The 22,469-nt window shown below is 37.3% G+C and overlaps 1 protein-coding gene across 1 annotated transcript in view; it reads right to left on the bottom strand.

Annotated features, from left to right (window-relative positions):
- The window catches only part of SPOCK1 (SPARC (osteonectin), cwcv and kazal like domains proteoglycan 1), a 287,906-nt gene that overhangs the window by 42,857 nt on the left and 222,580 nt on the right, over positions 1 to 22,469 (bottom strand). Inside the window, exon 6 of the mRNA XM_084535944.1 lies at positions 19,627 to 19,741. Within this exon, the coding sequence (XP_084392070.1) occupies positions 19,627 to 19,741 (115 nt within the window). The remainder of the gene's footprint in view (positions 1 to 19,626; positions 19,742 to 22,469) is intronic.

Here is a 22,469-nt window from a genome sequence, read left to right as displayed (position 1 = left end):
GGGAGCTAGGGGAACATACAACCACATTACATGTTGTTCTGATTTTCTAAGATGGCTGTTCACAGAATCCTAAATCTATATACTAGCAATGAGAAGCGTCACGCTTCCTGTGAATTGGTGTGAACTGAACTGCTTTAAACTCCTGCTCTTTCAGAGTTGGCTTATTTCTATTGGAAGGAATGGGCCATCAGACTGTGAACACTCCAGGACAGGTCCTCCACTGATATAAATCAGTACTGACTTTAATGGAGCTGTGTGGATTTACAGCAGGTGGAAATCGCTGGCTGATTGTCCAGGGAGCATTAAAGCAACTGACAACTCTACCATCTGGAGAATTCTTCTGAAAACAGGTATTCCCTACAACTTCCATCTGATTTTTGGTGCCTGCCAGACCCACATGTATAGTACATATCACTAATGCTGTGACATTTAAAGTCTATTTGAAGTAAAATAATCATGAAAAGACAGAAGAAAGCAAATTTCTATTAACATTAATTTCCTTTCATAATGTGGTCAGGCATGATTTCTAAGACACAGAAGGGAGGATCATCATTGCTGCTTTTTGGAACTGATTGCCATATACTTCAACAGAGAGAGGCAAATACTATTTTGGGAGTAATTTGAATCACTGATGTGGTCGGAACAGGAGCTGGGTACATCTCCTTGCTATGGAAGGACAGACTGTCACAACACTGACAATGCAAAGAGTGACTGTGAACTCTCCTTAGGTTATTCCAGTGTGGAAGAAGAGAACCAGAGGTTTGCTTTCATGTCCTCTTGTTCCAGCTGGCTTCTGCTGGCCATTTTGGCCTGGTGACAAGGATATTTGAACTTGCATTTGAAGACCTTATGAGTAGGCCCACCCTGAGCAGAAGGGAAAGGAGCAGTAGGCATCTTCTGAGACCCAGTGAGGTAAAAAGTTCCTTGGGGGAAAGGACACTAAAGAATAAAAGAACATGAGATGGTCATACCAGGTTCATCCAGCCTATCACTTTGTGTCTTATGGAAAATAGCTGATGCCCAGTGCTGTTCAGGAGAACATACAGCTGTGCCACTTGAGAACGTTCCTCTTGCTTTCCATGATTTGTTGCTACTTAAAGCAGAGACAGATTAAAATGTGAACAGAAGGCTAAAATACGGATGCAATGATGAAGTGTTTCTGAAGTATGCCAGGAACCGAAAAGCCGTCACGAGCAAGTGGAGCTACATAAAGCAAAATCATCACTAACAGAAAATTACTAATATCGTGGGAAGTTACTGCACTCCTGGGAAGAAGAGGATGACTACTATTATTACTGTTATTATTATTATTTGGCATACAGCTTGTGTGCTGGAAAATGGAGTTTTGAGGCGATCAAAGTGATTTACAAATTGAGATCGACAAGCTGAAGCACTGAAATGTTGAAATTAAGCACATTCATTTCAAAGTGATGTCTGTTTCAAAAACTGTCAGATTTCATTTTTAAAGAGTTTTTTTAAAAGGTCTTTTACTTTACCAAGAAACATTACTCCCTCAAATCCTGTCTTTCCAGTCCAGTCAGTAAACTGAAAAATCAATTATTTGCACAGTACTGGTTTGGGGGATAAAGGCCAGAAGAGAAGACAAGCATATACGAAAGTCAGTGGGGAATCAAATGGAAAGTGAGGAAGAATAAACAAGGAATTTATCCATAGGACTGACAGTTTTACCAAAAGCTGACTGCTACTCCTAATTTATATTTAGAGATGTATGGGGAAAGAGAGGAGAAGAAACTTTGCTGAACGTGTGGGAGCTGGCAAGCATCTCAACCAGATGTAGACCCCAAGTGCTCCACCTTGGCAGGAGGGCAGATGGTCTCTGCACTGGGTATTAGCACTTCTCAGCAGAAGACAGTCATTTAAATTAGTGCAGGAGAAGTTCATCTCCAAAATCTGTACAGAAATTATAACCATGTGCTTCAGAGTCCCTGAACCAAAGTAGGTGTCAGCACAAAGAAAAGTTCTGAGCAGAAAGTGGAAAAGAGCCCTCTGTCGATTCAGCTGAAACTTTCTTCTAGAGAGGACAGCAATTATTGTTTTGGAAGGAAGCTTAGTCAGAAATTAAAGCAAGGGCTTTAAAATTCTACTAGAGGTTTCCTGAAGTATGTTATGCAAGTCATAGAAACTGTGCATTTGTTTACCTCTCCATAAAAATGGATCCCTAATTCTGAGAGGCGATGTAAGGTTGAATCTATTAACATTAGTAAAAAACTCAAACAGAGGGCTTGGATGACACTGTGCCTGCAACAGGCACGTTGGTTTGTATTTAATGGCAGCATGAGGAGTTGCAATAAGAACATATTCATTCACTTGGACTGTGGCTACTTATACTAAGTTTATATAGGTTATCTGAGAAGAGAGTCATATGAGGGAGCAAGCACTGCACAATCAAAGCAACTTGTTAAGAACTTTCTGTAGCTAGGCCAATTTTTTCCGGCCCAATTTCTCTATGAAAACAAAAAAAGCGCAAAGATTTGCATGTTACTAACATGAGAAGACACTTATTAACAACACAAATTACATCTCACTTAGATGTCATTTACAATCCTGAATTAGCTGGTGAGTGACTGTGCTTGTGCCTTATCTCTGTGTAGGCATTTATAAAGTGCTTATCATCGTGGTATCAATGCCACTCTTCTTGCTGTAATGCCTGGGCTATGTATTCAGAACAGTCATCTGTGAAATAAAACAAGTAAAGTTTAACTTTGCATCTGGTATTCTGAAGGAAGAAGTCATTTGCAGAAGCCCAGGGCATTCTGTTCCATTAAAATAAATTTCCTAAAAATATCCAATATTGTAACTGTGTTACCCTACAGCGCTGAGACTTGCATTTTCAATAGTGTGTGTACACCTCACTCCTTTATAAGTGCCAGTCTAAATTTGAGACCAGTCCTTTATAGCCTGTCTAACAACCTACACATAAAACCAACTGGCTGGCTGGCTCTCTTCTGTCTACTTTCTTCTCCTCTTATTCATTGTGACCTACAGCTAAGGACATTTTTCACACTGCAAACCCATGGAAAAGACTCATATAATCTTGTTAAAGGCTGGCATACTTGACTTGAAATACAGAATCTTGCATTTGTCTCCTCTGGGAAATAAACACTTTTAAAGAAGCTTTGGACTTCAAAAATGACTTAAACAAATACAATGGCCACACTACTAGTAGTGAATCAGTTTTCTACTTCTCACAAAACGTCTACAGTGAGGAGTTTGGATTTTATGTGCCCTTGTACAAACTCATCTACAGCTTTATTTTTTTATTGCTCGTATGTTCTCAAGGGAAGCCAATTTCTCTTTCAAGCAGCAGTGACTTTAGTAAGTCAGAGCATCCAATTTCTAGAGGAGGGTATACTTTACCTCATCACTGCAACCCTGCTGTGGAATACAATCTGTTTTCAGAAGAGCAAAGAGGTGAAGGACAAAAACAAATGGCAATTACTCTAAGACTGTGAAGAGCTCGGAGACTGGTGTTCTCTCACATCTGAATTAGGGTAAGAAAATATACTTGTCAAAGTGTTGCCAAGGAAAATACTCTATCACTGAACATATTGAAATTTGTCTTGGTGTCATCTGGAATGTGGAGCTCTAATATAATAATACATAGTATTTGTATGACTTGAGAATATATTTACAGTTTGCACTGATAACTATAACTCCATTATTTCATGGCTAAAAACATTGTTGCTACTCTCAGTCCCATGCCATACCTATGAAATAAGCTTCTGAACTCTCCCCTTGGCTATCTACTTGAAAAATAGCTGTTTTTCAATCTAAACCCATGCAACACCTTTCTTAGGGATTCCACCAGCCCCCAAACCAATACATTTAACAGACATTCATGTCTGAAGTACTGGGAGAAATAAAACACAGTATTTTTCACTGTCAGTGTTGCCAGAGAAGCACTGTCTTCAGCATTAGCAAAGAGTTGACTATCCAATACTTTCATATACACAACAACTCTACCACTAAGAACAGATTATTTACCTAGTCATGTTTCAGGTTTTCCTATGGTATGCTATAATATTTTCTGAGTCTCTAATTAATCAGAGCAGGCTTGAAGATTGCACTTTAGATCACGTGCAGCAAAATACTTCACAAACTACAAGGGGAAAAAAAAAAACAAACCACAACACTGTTACTTCTGATCCCCTTGAAAGCATAAGTTATACTGAGCAACCTCAAACTCTTCACTTTTTTTTTTCTTCAAAATTTCTTGTTACAAAGGGATTATTTACAAAATTAAGATGTAAATATTTACCAATATAATCACACCTTGTTCCGTCTTGCTGATAAAAATCATCTCTAATCAACAAACCAAACACATATATATTTGAAGCCTGGTAAATCTTTGCCATAAAATAAGAAAGTAACTTATCTTTATAGTAAGTTAAATGCAAGAGCCACCCTGTGGCCCTTACTAGTTCTTAGAGCACAACACACAAACACAGACTTGCTTAAAACATTTGATACTTTAATGTAATCCATTTTCCCAAGGTCAGGAGGAGGAGTTTGTGTTTGAACCCTTGTTCTTAATACCTTTGTCCTGCAACGTGAAATAGCACTGCCACATATCAGTAGGTTCTCAATTTCTTTTGAAATGCAAAGACCTGCCAATGAATCCGCTTCTCAGGAGCTTAATATATTGTTTTCACTTGCATCTTCTTTATTGTCACTCTTTTATACCTATACTTCAAATGCGCACAGCATCTTTCCTTTATTGAGGGCTGTAGTTAATCAGCTGGTTCCATAAAGTACCACATAAATTCTACTTTATGAATTCTCTGTCACCAGAACATAGCCAAATGCCTTGTGCCCTGAGACTCTGCAGTTACACATCACCTTTGTACAGCCTTGCAAAACTGTGGTGGAAATTACATCAGCCCAAGAACAGAAACTCCTCAATCACCTTTACTATGATAGTATTGGTAATGAAAAAATATAATCTAGTGATGTTTTACAGACAGATCTTAAAAAAGACAGCAAGAAAGAGAAAAAAATCAGACTGGGTACATGGATGGATAGACATTTGCAAGGTTGTCTTTGCAACAGAAGAACCTCGTCAATGTGAAATGCTGTCATGAGCTCACATTTTCCAAATCTCTTAGAAGTAGCAGATGTCTTCCCCTTCCTCAGACTCGTCTAAGATTTTACACCCTTAACTATATGACTAAAAAGCATCTATAAAATTATGTGCAAAAACATAGTCTTTTTGATTTAATGCATAATAAAAGAATTGCCTTAAAGCTATATTTATATTATCATTTAAATACCTATGTCAGGAGAATATCTTCTCTAAAGCAGCTGTAAATGCATCTTTTCAACAGTGCTGTAGAGTGCTGTAACTCTGGTGAGATGGGACTTTTTATTTGGTTATTGTGCCAAGCACAAAGAAGTCAGTGATAGGAGTGGCTTAGCTCTAAACTGAGGTAGAGAATAATAATAACAAAATAATAAAAACAACAATAATAATAATAACATGAAAGAACCCTCCCAAAACACAAAGTGTCAGGTGTTTCAGAACTGACTGTGAATACAAATGCAGTTTGTGAAATGTCTTTGCCGGGGAATATGTTAGTAAGGACTAGACTGAAAAGACCTGGAGGATATTCTATCCTCATCCATGTCAGTTAGCACAGGGCTGTGGTTTGTAAGCACTGGTCTGAAAAGTTATGTTAAATGGTCCAAACTGTCTCCTGGCAGTATTCTCAGTTAACGCTTTGGTAATAAAAGTTCCAGTTAGCCTATGAGAAATGTTACACAGGGTCTTTTTAGTTCCCTTACAAGATAAACTATTCATTTCACCAACAATCACAGCAGTAATCACTCTCTCCTATTTCAGCTTGAACTCATCTCTGATGAACATTGATCATCCTAGTTCACAAAAGACTCCAGATAAGATCTTACCAGACCTCTTGTAAAATATGACCAATATTTCTGGAAATGCCTCTCCTGACATATCTGAGGATTACACAAGCCCTTCTCACAGCCACATCATATTGTTTGTAGTCATTCTGTGATCAGCTAATGCAGTAAGGTCATTTTCTTCCTTAGACATTTCCAACCAAAGAGCTCTTAAGATTAAAGCAGATGTTCAGATTATTAGACCCCAAGTGTATAATTACACACTTTGTGCTAATGAACTTCTTTCCATTTCTACTGCTCCAGTTCTCAAGGACATGCAATTGAAAATACAAAAAGGAACTTTTTCAAAGAAACATGAAATACTGTCCAGTATTTCTGCAACCAATTTGTCTTCTTTTCATAAAAACATAAACCGAACAGACAGCACCTCCTCCCACTTGCTTCTTTGCTGAAAAATCTATTTTAATTATTCATTGCCTTCTGGGTAACAGCATTCTCAAATGCAGTTACTGTATATGCTATATAGCAGCTACCATATGTCTTTGCTCCTTATACATTCCAAAAAATCAAAACACTTAAAAATTGTATTTGCTAATAAAAACAAACTGTGCTTTATATTTTTTAAGAACTTTTGTTTATGTGGTTTTACTAAACCAAGCAAAGTGTTTTTTACTTAAGCTTCATTTAACAGTCTTTAATGTACAAGGTAAAGATTGGTACAAAAGATTATATACTTAAAATATCCAGACTGATAGCATTAATATGTAAAATGAAAGGGAAGCTCTGTGTATTTTTCAGAAAACTGTTCAGTTTTGCGCTTTTGGCAGTTTCCCTCAAACAATTTTTCTGCTCCCCATCAACAATGTAATTTGTAGATAAGATGCTTCATCTATGAGATACTTCGAAAAATTTTCCGGCTCATTGGGCTAAGAAGAAAGGACTGCAGACAAAGGAAGACTGTAATGTTACACAGGTCTATCTCTCTGCACTTGGTAACTTTAGGTTCTCACTTTTTTTTTTTTTTTTTTTTTTCTTTCCTGGATGGGATCAGCTAGAAATAATTATTGGATCTGATACAAAGAAAACGCAAGGTCTCTGAAGCTTCCCTATGACTTCAGTAGTTTTCGGGCCCTTAAGCTCTTACTAGGAAACAGACTGTCCTGGCACCTTGGCACTGTGACTTCTGGGGATAAGTTGTTTCTGGTGTTTCTTGGGTTTCATTTTGACTGAACATACCATAACAAGAAGCTAATTAAGCCCCCTGTGAAAACCACAAAATAGAACAAGGCATTTTCTATACTTAACTGTTTTCTTAACCGCACCTAATACTGAACTGCATCAACAAAATGTGTATTATGCTTGAGAAATACTGAAGCATTCCCTTTTCACAGTGAGATACTACACGTATCAATAACCCTCTACCAAAGTTGTTTAGCAAACCACATTTCAGACAAAGATAAATGCTTTTTCTCATTTTACAGTCCCAATTGAAGCCTAATTTTGGTCATCCCAACTAAAATACTCAGGCAATTTTTCAAAAGATCATATCCTTTCTCCTTTATTTGCATCTTCGATTCTCCAAGAATATTTGCAACCCTCTCAAGAACTGAAATCCTAAATCTGAATTTGAATTGTGAAGGATCAACAAGACATTTGCAACATGCAATTCACTGCCTGAAATGACTGTGGCATAACTTCATTTTACCTAATTTTCATTTTTCCCGCTGACAAGGATTGCAAGTGAATACTTGCTGTTATAGACCTTACTTGCAATTTAGAAGAATCTGCCTCTTGTCTGTGTCTGGTAACTCCCAGGCCCTGGCTGTCATTGTAAACAAATCGATAAATAGGATGAGATGATATCTGAGATTATCTTCAGACAAGCAAGATGGAGCCAGGACCATAATTTACTAAATCCAAGGATAGAGTGATATCATTGTATAAAGCATATTCTTATAAAGTGAACTAAATTGCTTTTCTGTAAACATGCACTTTTAAATAATTAGTCATGAAATGTCTCAATTTAGTGAGAACACAGTATAAAACAATTGTAATTAAAACTAAGCAGGAAAATCATCATACAGATTAAACAGATCATTGGACATAAGATCAGCCACTTTTTACGTTACTACTAATTAGAAATATTATAAAGGCATGCCTGAACATTTTCAGAGGACCAAGACTTTGTAATTCAGCTCTGAATATAGATCTGACTGTCCAAGCTGGTCCCAAGAGAGTCTCCTGAGAGGTTGGACACCTATAGTGAATGGTAAACCACAATTTTGAGTGACCAATTTCAGTCTTCAGAGTTTGAGCCTGCACCTCAAACATGTAATGAATATATACACGTATTTTTTAACAACATTTGGGACAAAAAGGTTCCATGTTGGTTGTCTGAAAGCTTTTCTAATATTGACATTTATTTCTTGTGTTGCAGAATATTTTTGTGTTTTCTCTGTGGATGATGGACTACTGTAACCGAGATGGACTTGAGCCAAACCATTCAGAATTTAGTAAATCTCATGTGGATCCTGCTTCTCATTCCAGTCCATCTCTAAAGAGAGACGGTTGCTTCAGCAGAAAGCAGAAGACATTGTTTTTTTATTTATACACAGTCCATTAAACTGAATCACAAAAAAAGAAAAAAAAAAAAAAAGAAAAAAAAAAGTAATTCTTCAGAGAAAAAAGAATTTACAGATTCCCCTGGTGGGACAGCAAAAGCTGTAAATATGTAACCATATACATTTGGAATGAAGCAATGATATTTCACGTATCATCTCCCTTTTGCACTAGCAAACAGGGAATTAGAAACACAAAACCTCAGAACTAATTTGACACAATGCTGAGAAGTGCACAGAAAGTAACAAACTCTCAGGAATGATCAAGTAGGCTCTAGCCTATATTCATTTATACCACTACAGACTTGGAATACCTTTACCAAAGGCAACTGGTTTAATATAATTGACAGAACTTTTTCAGATTTATATTGCAGGAACCAAAGGTGGAACTTAGTTCTTAAGATACCAAAGGAAGACAAAACAAAACAAGATATACTTGAAACTGGAAAAGTTGTATTTTCTGTATTTATTGAAAAGTTCTTTCCCCCCCCCCCCCCCCCCTCATACTAGGGAAATTTTACCCTAACACTATAGTGATAAACACTAGATTTTAGAGATTTTACAAATTTTACATATTAGGGAAATGCTCCCAAAACTGCCGGAATCAATATCCATGAAAAAAAAAAGAAAAAGTAAACTATAAGAAAACAGTCTTATTTATTTGTTTTTGTTTATGATGAGAGAGATTTTAGTGCTCTAATTATCATTATCAGTGCACAAACACCTGCTGTTCCTAGACTGTGTTTCTATTAACACAGTGTGTCACTTCAATAGTTTTCTGTTGGCAATCCAAAATCAAATTACTTCTTGTCTAAAAATTGTTGCTTGCTGGTGCTAAGTGTTTACTGACTGTCATTTTCTAACCTTTTCTTTATAGTAAAAATAATAAAAAAAATCAATAGCCACTTTAACATTTTGTTTAATAAGTGTTTATGAAACTCTGATTACTATTGAGCTGTCTAAGTGTGCTTTTATTGTGATACGTGGGCTTATGTATCTCAGTGGCATTTGTATCCCTTGCATACGAAAGCTGGAAGTATTTGTGGGTTCAGTGACACAGGTTTTGTCTACAGTACCTTTGGGAACTGTGCAGAGTTCACATTTGTGTTTGCTGAGTCGGACACTTCAAACTGGGTGGTCCACGCTAGAAACAGCTCCTTTCTGGCTCACACTAGCCATGGGGATGCTGAGCCTTGAGCTTTGCAGCTCCCCGGGGCTTCCAAGCATGTCTTGCAATGCAGCCTCCTCCAGCTCTGGCCTAACTCCTTCCTCTGTTACTTTGTCCATGCCACAGCAGACCCTGCCTTCTTAGACCACATTCAATTTCATATGGAAGTAAGCAAGTCCACAGCTGCTGGTTGTATGGATGAAACCTATTAAATCAATTTTTTTATCCTTTCGACTTTAGTTGATGACCCCTCCTGGTCAAGGGGCAAAACCCATACCCACTGATCAGCCTGGGGCAACAGCATAACTGTAAATGCTTATGAAAACTAAGGGCTGCTTCAGTCACAGAGAACTGCTAGAGAAGTAGCACAGCCTTAACATTTTTATTTCTAAAGACTTTGAGAAGCTTTTTAAAGATGCTACTGTTTTTACTATAATTACATCATGACACAGTTTTACAGGGTTCCTGTCTTCTACTGCAGTCTCGGATTATTATTTATTTAATGATGATGAAGAATTGTGTCTCATGTCCTGGTTCAACCTCAAAAAAATGACAGGAATTCTGGCTTGACATTACTCTATTGGCACATTACCTTGTTAAAGAGATGCATTTACTAGAAGTGCAAATCCTGATGATAGTGATGCTGATACTAGAGTCAATGTCTGTTTCAGCAAGTGTCCGAAATGAACAAAGTGAACAATATACTGCTTCTTGTGCTACTCTTTTCCCCTTTCTGTCTTACTCCTAGCTGTTCTACTGTCACTTTCACCTCTAAGTAGAAGAAGTCGTCTGTTACATTTTGGAGCCTGCTGTAACTTGATCAAATCCAAAGAAGATCATGCTGTAGAAGTGACAGCTAGTCAATGGATGGTATCATCCCTAACTTGTTATCCGTCTGGAGTATGGCATGATCAATGATTCTCTGCTGAGCTCCAAAACCTGAGAGCCAGACCAAAATGCAAAACAGCTCCTACAGGGACAACTCTTTCTCCACTTCATGTCAAAGAAAGTTTCATACATACCTAAGAGCTTTTTGTATGTGTTGGCTGGAATTATTAAATATATTTTAATTTATACACTTTGGTAAAGTTTTTATCACCTGATGGGTAGAAAAGGACTCAGTTATAAAATCATACATTAATTTATGTTGGAGACTTCAAGACCATCATGACCAAGGTTATCCAAGTTCTAACCTGAATTTACTCTTCAAACCTAAAACAAAACATTTTGGGCAGGCCATTTTCCTGTAGAATACAGCTATGATGGAAAATGCAGCAGTCTGAAAAAAAGAAGTGTATTTAATTTCTGTTATATAAATATTTTGCAAATATAATTCAAAACCTCAGTATGTACAGACTAAATATTTTTGAAAAACCTAACAGTATTTGCTCCAACTGGCAAGTGACTTCTGATACGATGTTTGCAATCTTTTTATATTCTTTCTGTGTGAAGGTACCAGCACCCGAACTATACCATTATGACTGTTAAACACCTAGATCCTAAAATACAATGTTCACATATTTGTGAAAAGGAAATTTAGAATTGCTTTGTCAATTGTGAAATTTACAATTCCCATTGTGTGTTGCCTAATTATATGGTCACAGTCTGTTGTAGTTGCAAACACAAAAAGTACCACATGAACTCTATAAATAGTTAAAGGTCTTGTCTTACAAATACTTAAAAATACTTCAAATGTAGTCAGACAACCTCATTCACCAAAGACAATAGATGTACTTACTCAAGAAGTAACTCCTGAGTACAAGCATTTACAGTGACAAGACTGAATTCACAGCACAATTTGGTTTCTGAACTGATAATTGTCATTTACTTTTATTGAATTTTATATAATGCAAACAGCCCAGAAATGCATGTTTTTAGCTGTTACTACAGGAAGAAGTGCAGCTTCTCAAAAAGAAATTACTAAGAATCATTTACTAAGACCTAGAAAAATTTATAGATTCAAAATGTTTCTACTTTAAATGTCTAGTACCTTTCTCTCATTTCCCTTTTCCCTGGCATGACTAATGTCTTTTTCGTACTGATGGATGCATTTTGCATTCTTTATTTTTCTTCCAATAGAGTTTTGCTACCTCTAGAATTTAGATACCAAGCCCTACCTTTTCTTCAGAGAAAGGAATATTAATAGCTACATCAACAGAGAGGGAAGACCATTACATGAGATCTTCACAGTGAATACCTGTGAAAGCCGGCAATCCTTTCCACCTTGAAGTAGATATATCAGCTAGTTTCAGGACAAAATATGGCAATAATTTGCATACAAGAGTATATAGTGCCTTTTCCTTCTATGCTCTTGATGTTTTCAAAGAAATATTTACAAATATAGGAAGTATTACAAAGTAATCTGGCTTCTGAATTGATCTAGATAATTCAAGATACTCTTTGTCTTCATCAGGGAAGTATCATACTTTAAGGTACTATAGCTATTTACTAAAAAACATAAGATTTTTCCTACTTGTTTAACATAAACGTACAAAATTTCGCAAGTGGTTTATCTGCAAGTTTCTTGCAGTACCTGAAATTGTTCTACATTATGACTTGTTAATTATACATGATGGCAATTCCTTCCAACTCACTTCTGAAATACAGAAAAGTCATTAAAATATTTTGGATGTTTTTGAATTTAAACTACATTGATTAAAGATATTTCACTGAATTTGAAGGGGAACAGTAACTACTATTGATCACCTCATTTTATGTAGCTAGACTAGAAATCAATGAAAAGAAGATATATGATTTGCTAGGAATGTAAGTGATATCATTTCAGAGAGATCTAAATAGCAGTAGCTTCCCATCCAGAATCATCTGTTGCTTAGTTATAAATGCTTCAGGATGATCAAATTTTCAAAATGGACCAGAAAGACCCCTACTGAGCACATGGAAGACTTCCTACAAAGGTGGTAAGTTGCGCATTACCAACCTTTGCTCTGCAGTCCTCTGCTGTTTGTGGACGTTATTAAGTGTTGACCACAGAATCACACCAATATTTCCTTCAGCAAATAGCTGGGCCAAGTTGCTTGTCAACCAAACCTCTTGTTTGGGCATCACCATCATTCTGAGCTACAGTAAAATGACTTGCTTTTAATGGGTCTGTCCTGAGCTATTCCACGGTTAGCTCTGCATACAAGTCTTTTCATAGAACATATTCTCCTTTAAAGACATAGAAGAAAGTCTGTAATACATGTATATATTAATCATATATCAATCCATGAAAATGTTCATGTTCACATTAATACCTTCTGAAAAAATTTGCCCTCCTTCTCCTTTTTGGCAAGTGAACAGTTTATTCACTCAGCTCTCAGAATATACATTCCATCTAAGAAAACACTCCTACAAAAATACAAGTTGTCTCATAATATATGGGTACACAGAATGCACAGCCTTGCCCTCATAAGCTACTGCTTTTCTCTGGCACATGTATGGATGAAGCATGTGAGATCAAGTAGCAGACCAAAATATCCCCAACCACCATTACTTTGCTCTTTCTTCTGACCTTGGCAAGAACTTGATTTTGCTGCCTCAGTCTTGAAGCTACTTCTCAGAGGAGCGTGGGATGGTAATAGCCATCCATGAAGAACAAGGATATCAGTTCTTGCCTGCTTCTCTCTGTCTTTTAATCAAATATTAATTGGGTGCAGCCACTTCACTACTCACAGAAAATATGTAAGAGAAATGAAAAAAGTTATTCTTCCATGCCTTTAGGAATGGCAAAATAAAGACTGATCTCCTTGTGTGAAAGCTTATAGGCAAACAGTAAAAATAATAGTCATAATTACTATTATAATTATTATTTACAGATACTAGCTAACTCAGATTTACTTGGGTAAGGCTGCTTCATCATGTTAACAAATGAAAAGACTGAACTGCAGAAGTCATACAGAAAATTTTGGAGCAAAAAATCATATCCTGAAGAGTTTAGAACTAATCCTACTCCTTATTGAAGTCCAGGACAGGAGCATATCAGTGTCAGAAACATGCATCACTGTCTGTATTCAACATTCTTATCTCTGTTCTGCACTGAAAGCTACCTTTTGGTTTGAGTAAATATAATTTCTCCTCTGCAAATCAGAAAAAGTACCTCCCAGAGTTAATGAGATATACCAAAGTTTAGAAACTCTCTGTAATCTTAATTTTAGCAGGTGTTTGCTTTACTATTCCCTGAGTTTGAGACTCAAATAGTTCACTTAAACATCTAACCAGAAATTCAGTATCAGTACTTTTTTTTTTAAAAAAAAAAAAAACTAAGGACACGAAAAGAAAAAATTCCTGGCATTATTAAATCAAACTCAAGAACCAATTTCAATTCAACCATGTTCATGACTCATACTTCACCTTCATAAACTTTAAAATGATGCACTCTCCAGTCATGAAAACCTCTGAATAGAAATTTTAAATTGAAATACTTGCTGAAACTGGATTTCTAAGGAAAGACTTAGTTCTAAGACTTCTTTTAGTTGTCAGTCATTCCGGCACAAGAAGTGATACAACTCGTTTGGGAAATAAGATCATGATTTTCTCTGAATGAACTTCATGCACTGAGTGCTCTTTTTATTGAGGAATGGAACATTAGACCTTCTCATTCAGCACTCCCAACAGGGCTGTTAGGTAAATCCTAAGATTCAGATCCTAAACTGTACCCTAAACAAGATAGATTCTTGATGGAGCTTGCCAAGACCTATTTCTGTAACTTAAAAATGTTCTCTTGGCTCCCTTTAGAAATTTAAACAACACTCAGTATAATTGAATATATTTTCTTCTGCCTATTGACCTTACAATTCCCTTATCAAGATAATAGCATTTCCTTAGAAGTTGCCTTGGGCATTTCTGCAAGGTCAAAAAGACCTAATGCACAGATAGGGATAAACCTAGTTTGAATTATTGCATTTGTTCGCGCTCCAGTGACTCTGCAATGCTGATGGCAACAAATCAAAATCAGTATGTTACGAATGTAGCACTTAACTTTTTAGAAAATGCAAAAAGAGAGGATAGTCAGAAAGAGACCTGAAATGTTGTTAAATCATCACCATCGTGCCTGAGCTACTACACTGCTAGCACATGCAATGAACAGGAGTCACACACCTGAGGAGGAAGCAGACAGAACCATGTTCTTGCAACCAAGCATTCACATTTGCCATGACATGCCATATTGGTGCACAACATTGCCTTTTTGATGAATATACTGCGAAAGAAAAAATCAATTTCCTTGCCAGTAAGTTCTGGAAAACCAAAACTGGTTGTTCCTCCTGTGATGTCTGTCATTTGTTTACGGAGGGGTTTTAGAAGCTTCAGTTAGTGTCAAATGAAGTTACACTTGATGAGAACCCTAATTAATATTGCAGAGCTTTTGGAAAGAGGTACTGGAAAACCATGAACAGACAAGACTGTCTTGAATAAGTGCTGTCTCTAAGGTGCCACTGAGAATCAGTTACAAGTCTAAAAAAAAAAATAAAATAAATTATAGCCTTTTTCATCTTGTGGTATTAGATAAGAGGACACATCTGCTCTGAAAGGGCAGCTGACCCCACTGCAGATTACAGCTCAACCTTTGTCTCTGGGTAGCTGAGTTGGAAATCAGTGGCTAAAATGGTAGAGTATTGTAGAACTGGGTTACTGTTGTGAATAATGAAGCATATCAAGTGTTTTGATAAACCAAAGGAATCTAAATGGACCTCAAAAAGAAAAAAGAGAAAGCATTAGCTTGTCTTCTTTCCAAAATCTGCTATTAGTACCCTCACAGAGTCCTGTTCTCTACCTTTAAGACATCTGACTTAAAATTCCATTTTATGAAAATAAAGAACACGATTATGCCATCTCTTCAAAGATTTGACTTCAAGGTGGAAAACTTATATTATTTGCCACTAAAAATTATTCTGGTGTAGTTTTCTTTTGCTAGCATTTGTGTTATTTTACTAACATCTCCGTAATATCAGCTACCATTATAAAAGGAATTCCAATTTTAAACATGATTATTAGTGTTGATTTTCATCCTCAAAGCAGAGATGTTTTTGAAGGAGCCTAGGGAGGAGAAGGAATACGACTCAGATACTGCAGTCAATTGTTACCTCTGAGCACATACACTTAGATTGCTTTTCTTTGATGCTGCTGCCAATTTTATTCACAAGCGTATAAAAAAAGGTCATGACATTTAGAATTACAGTACTCTGGAAATTAAATGTTCCTTTACATTTTTAATTTCTGAAAGTAATTTATTATGGAATAATATTTGAATATGATTGAATGAATGTGTGAAGATTAATGTGAACTGCCTTCAAATTGGAAGTTCACAAGCACATATATTTAACCTTGTTGTATAATAGGCATAAAAAAAAGTTTATGCAGTAGCTCTAAGAGCTGCATTTCCATTTTGCTGGAAGCATTTGCACTGTAATTCTCCTTAGTATTTTTCCACTGACACGTCTGTATGAGGCATGAGGTTTAGCTCTCTGTCATTTTCTACTTAAGATTATGCTGTATTTGAATGGATTTCACAAGCCTGGCAACTAAATAAGGAGTAGAAACAGAGTTCCAACTGTCGACATTGTTCTTTTATAGAAATTTTTATATAAGAAATCAATCTACCGGGTTTTATACACAGTTCAGCAATATTAATGATACCAGAGTACTATACGAGGAAAAGAGAACAATGTGGTGTTGAAACTAATGAAAACACTACAATACCAAGCAACCCAAGTGCTGATCAGAAGCTCCAGATTGAGAGGTCAGGGGACACCAATCCAGTGCATTACCTAATGTGGCAGTTAGAATTCATAATTCTCCTATAAACCTGAGGAAAGTTGTCTGGCATCCAGGCTGTAAAGGGCAGACACACACAAGACAAAATCCCTCTTCAGATACTGCTAAAATTTTACCTGGGTAAAAATTACACCAATCTTTAGAATTAACTCATGTTTCTCACAGAAACATCTAGGAGCTCTTTGTTAAAAGCCTGACAAACTCAGAAATATTCAGTTTGAGACTCCATCACACTCAGTGGGACAACTGAAGAGATAACGTCTGTAGAAAGGAGATGGAGGAAATAAGTTAAAGGAAGTCTTAACTGGTGTTATTAGCATGTTCAAAGATCCAGAGGAAAATTTAAGATAAATCAAGGTAGGAAGCACCTTTGCTATTGATTATTTGAATCTCAAGACCAAGTATTTTGCTGGCATTTCTCTAATGAAGCCCATGGAGGTTTGTCGCCTAGCAGTGTGGTTCACATTGGCTCCGTGAATTTGTAAACATGAGGCCAGGTGCTGCTGCTGTTTCACTTACTGAATGTGTGGGGAAGATTTTTGAATTGATCGGTTGCAGGTGAGTGAAGCCACTGTCTAAAAAGAAAAGCCAAATGCCGTGACGGATCCTGCACTGCTGACAGTAAACTTGCTATGAGTTTTTGGAGCTCCTGTGAATTTATGAGAGAAGCAGCTCCTCAGCCTGTTACCCCAAATGAAACACAGTGATAAACTCTTGCAAAAAGCACTGTATAAACTTCAGTGCAAATTATGTCATTATTTATGAATCCTGTGGATACTCCATCCCTATCTATCTACACCAGGAACAGAATCTTTCTGCCTCTGAGAAGCTGGATGTCGCTCAGACAGAAACAGTCAAATCTCCAGCTGCCGTGACTCCATGCTCCAAAAAACAGGTTATCAAGGGACAACTACAGGCAATCATGAGATTTCAGCACCTAATCCCAGAAAGGAAAAGATGTTGATAGAGCAAAAGATTATATTGCTTTTTTTTTTTTTTTCTTTACATATACATATATGCATGCACACACAGTCACTCCCATGTCTGTACAAGCGTCTTGCTTATGACACTATAATTGAACTCCTAAGCAGCTCTTTTGCACACACGTGATGCAGGAGATTACTAATGTCTTGTTTTGAATATTTCCATACACACCTCATAATGATTTCACAGGCGACTGTGCTCCTCCAAGGGGGCAGAGCACTCTCTTCATGCCACACTGCAGACAGCAGAACTGAAGCATGTAATAATATCCTTGTCCTCGCTGCTGTCACCAGGGCAATGGCATGAGTACTGTTAGCCCAAGTGTGGCCTCTTGAAAATGCCTTCAGGAAAGTTGCTCCACAGATCACCCAATCCATTAAATTAATGCTTTGTTGGCTGGAGTTAAAGTTTTGAGTCAAGCAAAACAAAAGCCTGGGTTTCAGAATATGTATACCCTGTCAAATTGCATTTATCAAGATAAGGGTTATTAGAATCTTTTTTTTCTCTTGTGTGAATGAAATTGTAAGCTTAAAATGTCACTGAAGATTTATTAATCTGATACTCTTTCTGATAAGGGCAAGAAAGAGGGCATACAGAGAGCAGCTTATGAGAAGAAAAGTATATGTTTTTGACGGACTGCAAGAAAGACAAAATATGAATAAGGCAATTTATCAGTGGGTGTTCTGTAACCAAAAGATTCAGGCCACATAAAGCAATATTACAGTTATATATTGATTTCAGAACCTTGCCATCTAAATACTTCATCTAAGTCTGATAGCTATGCAAAAAAAAATGTCCGTGATTTGCAAACAATGGAATAAATCTGAATTTTCAAAATCTAAGCTGGAAAACTGCTGCTTGCTCTAGAAAGCAGATAAAGGCGTAATCTGAAAACCAGTGATACTGTGCTGGAGGCTCTGGAATATGGACCACCATATTCAGGTTCACCAGCGCTTTCAGCTGGTACTACAAGGCCTGAACTGACCAGAGGAAATGTTTGAACTTCTTGTTTTGTTTTTGTTTCTCTCTCTGCTACTGTCACAATGTGTCCATAATGGGGAGGAGTAACAGCAAAGAGATGTTGGGTCAAACAGATCATTGTGGAAGCTTCATTTCTTTTCCACTCCACGTGTTGTACACAAGACAAATAAACGTTTTGTTACCTGACATGGCAGAGCAAACCCTGTTAGCTGCTGCTGCAGTGTTGGAGCTACCCACACAGAGAGCAGCCCCACAGCTGTCCCTACTCTAACCCCTCCTCCTGAGAGAGATTTGACAACACTTCTTACAGGTCCAATACTCACTTTGCCACAGGTGCACTCACCAGCACAGATGCCCTCATTTCAAGAAACCACAGCCACAAGCAACAACTTTTTCGCTTCCACAGGGCCTTCACCATGGCAGGGTGGCAGCTCTTAGACAGAACCTGGCTGTGACTTGTCCTGCTGCTGCGGGACTTGTGCTTTCCCTCGGTCTCTTTGGAAGGAGACTTTGGATAAGGACGCTCCAAGGCAGTTTACCCCCCTGAAAAAGCCCTAGGGGGTGAATTAGCTCACCAGGCTTACTGACCCCACTGGAGAACTGGCATGGGAAACATCTGTTTCTGCTAAGATTCCAACCTTCAGTTTTATGTAAAATCATTTGCAATGTGCTTGTTGTTGTTGAAAACAATTTCGTATATAAACACAGGTACATGGATCTATTTAATGCATATTTGACTTCTAATGATAATATTAACAACAATAAGGATAATAATGAGAGTATAGAGTCCATGTAATAGATATGAGTGAACATATGCCTAAAGCAACCTTAAATTACTTCTTGGGTAACTTAAAGGCTACAGATAATTTTTTTGTTTGTTTTTAGTTTACATACAAAGCGATGAACCATCAAGTAGTATTTTTTTCTGCCTTCTTTTATAACGATTCAACATTTTTATTCAAAATATTTTCACACAAAAATGAGAATCATGAGCCAGAACTCAGTTTTCCTATGAGACTCTGTCAAGTGGGTGTTAGTTTTGCAGAAGCTGTTTGAAAGCATTGCAATGTTTGGAAAAGTGTTAGTTGTACCTTAGCTTTACCTCAAAAAATGTTTCGTGTAAAACCTACTGGTTAAGATTATTTATTTATTTTTATTTTTTTCTGAGACTGTAGCAGGAACTAGTTCATCTACTATAACTGCATTAAGAACTCAACTCACCAGTCTTCTCTGTCTTGTGTTTTGGACTTTCAGGTCCTGGAAGGCAGGGGCAGGGCCCTTCACATTGAGCTGTGATGGTTTTGCCAGAAGTGCACGCATGAAACTCCAACTTGCACTGGAAATCATAAAAAAGCAAGAATATGTTTTGAATTAGGACAAGATATAAAAGCAGCAGCTGTGGATTAAATGAGAAATTGCATTTAGCAGTAATGGCATTGGACAGATTGCAAAACTTCAATCTCTATTGAAAATGCCATTGTTTTTATTATCACAGTTAACAACAATAATAGCTACTTCCTATGCAGTGTTTTGCACGACATTTCTAAATGTGCATCATAAAATGTTATTATTCCCTACTTAAATATATGGAATCTGCAGCAGAGAAACTTGAAACCACTTCTTCCAGGTCACCTGAAGGATAGGTGGCAAAGCTGGGAAGAAAATGCAAGCCTCCCGCACCCTGTGTGTTTCCTCTGCACACCATTTTTCAGGTGTGAGCTCTTTAAAGGGGTAGGTATTGTGCCTTTTATCATCTGTGTATCAGCTGGCATCACTGCCACTTTTTAGTTTGGTCTTTCAAGGACCTGGGAGCTCCCAGCTTCCACTAAAAGCAGTGGGCCAGGTCTGAGCAACATCCATGAAAACATTCCAATCCTTGCAACAAATGAAACATCTCTTCAAAGAAAATGCTCAGCTATGAGACTCGGTCACTTGCAGATGAGACTGGTCCTTCAACACGTCTGCTTCTTTCAACAAGGATGAAATTTTAAATGTCTCCAAACAATGACTATAAATTGCCCTGTTAACAGCACCATCCCTAAAATTAGCTATCTGTCATGCAATCGACTCCAAAAATACAATACAATTGTAAAATGACTGAAGACTGACTATGAGCTGTATGGTTCCCTGTATCTGCATATTATTGCTGTTTCCTTTCCCTTCCCTAAAACCTTGGCAGATGGGATTTACAGCACCTCTTGACAACCACCACATTCAGGCCATTTAGGACAGCAGGACATGTGCAGTATTGGACGAATGAGATGATTCAGGAGAATTAATATTGCAAAAGTGTGCCAGTTAAAAAGCCTTGATTTACAGCATACTGGCTATTCATAGCCTTTGCTGTTTGCATTACATACATTTTAGAGCTGACTTTCCTCTAAGAGCTTTGTGCATGTGTAGCTGTCTTTGCAGCTACTGCCTCAAGGATATTTTCCCCAGACTGAGCCCAGCAGCATGATTGCTGGAAACTGGACTAATGTACTAATAAAATGGAGTAAAAGTGAACAGAACACAGAAGCAGGAACAAAAATGTGCAAGGCGTTCTCTCTGGCTTGATACCTAATGAACTGAATTCAATCCCTTTTTTTTCTTCTTCAAGCACTGATTTTACCAGAACAGAGTCTGAGGGCTTTTAATAGATGGGGGAGTTGTGCCTGCAGCACCGAGGCTGGCATTCCTCCCCACAGAGACTGCCTCCTGCCAGGTGAAATTGGAAATGCTGGGCTGCAAAATCCCTTTGATAAATTTGAGGTTTATGACAGATTAATTCTTTTTAATTTAAAATTAGATCAGCATGCTCACACAGTATGACAAAATGTGTTTTGAAACATGCAGCTTCTTTAAAGGCCAAAGGACGTACACCAGAAGACCATGGCGTTACCCAGTGAAGCTGCAGTGGGCAACCAGAGCTCCTATAGCAACAGCCACCGAACAAAATCACAGCATCATCTTCTGTTATTTTGGTGCAGTGGAAGCCAAGAGAAGAGAACAGGATGTTGTTACAAGATAAATGCCTCCTGCTTTGAAAATACTGCAAATGCCTTGGCTTTGCCTCTGTTTATTTTTGTTGAAAGGGCTCATCTTTGCCCAGGCTTTAATCTAGCAGCAGGAGCCCATTATCCTGTGCCTACATCCTATTCTGTTGATATTATCTCCCAGACATTCTGAACATCAATGCACCCTGGTGGTTGCATGCTCTGTGTGATGTTCTGCCCTTCCAATTTAGAAAGTGCATGGACAGACACAAACATGTGCAAGCTTAACTTGCACTTTACTTATTTCTTGCAAGACTGCTAGGAATGTAAGTACTTATTTTTCATCTGTCTGCTCCATAAGCACATTTCCTTAATCTTTGCTGTTTGCACAGAACACAAACGCAACAGAAAGCATATCAGAGGGAAAAGAGGCCAGGAGGAAAGAGAATACTGAGTGCACAGTCCTGAAGATGATGCCTCTTTTTCTGCAGTGTATTCTGATAGTCAATAAGTTATTGAGAACACAGCCATAAATCTTCCTGCAGCTGGAGTTGATGATTTAATCCCTTACAGAACATTAATTAGTTACATATTTTATTATGCATAATAAATGTAAATTTTGTATCTAAGCATTAGCAATTATACTTCAAATACCACCTTTAAAATGGTAAGGCCTATTTCAAGCCCATTAACATATGTAGTTAAGAAAGAAAGCATTATACTTGGAAACAACAAGGCACGATTTTCCTTATCTTGCTTTATAATTTATAAAAATGACAACTAAAAACCTCAAAAAAAAATCTGCTTGAAACGCAATCTCTACGATCTGAATGTGCATGGCAAGAATGAGATCTGAGCTTCAAGAACAGAATAGTGGAGACCTGAGTACATTTATGCTTACAATTAACCACGGTGAATTTCCACCACCCTTTTGGGATGTTTGGTTGTTTATTAATAGAACTGAGGTGGCAGCGTTGAGGAAGGAAGAACTCCATGGTTTTAAGAATTAAATTAGTATAGTAACTGGTTACATTCCAACATCTAATCACTTTATGTAGTTGTTTTTTCCTTTCCTAAAGAAAAACA

The sequence above is a fragment of the Aythya ferina genome (genome assembly GCF_964211825.1).
Source record: "Aythya ferina genome assembly, chromosome: 14".
In the NCBI taxonomy this organism is placed as follows: Eukaryota; Metazoa; Chordata; class Aves; order Anseriformes; family Anatidae; genus Aythya; species Aythya ferina.
This window is presented reverse-complemented; position numbering and strand designations above follow the sequence as displayed.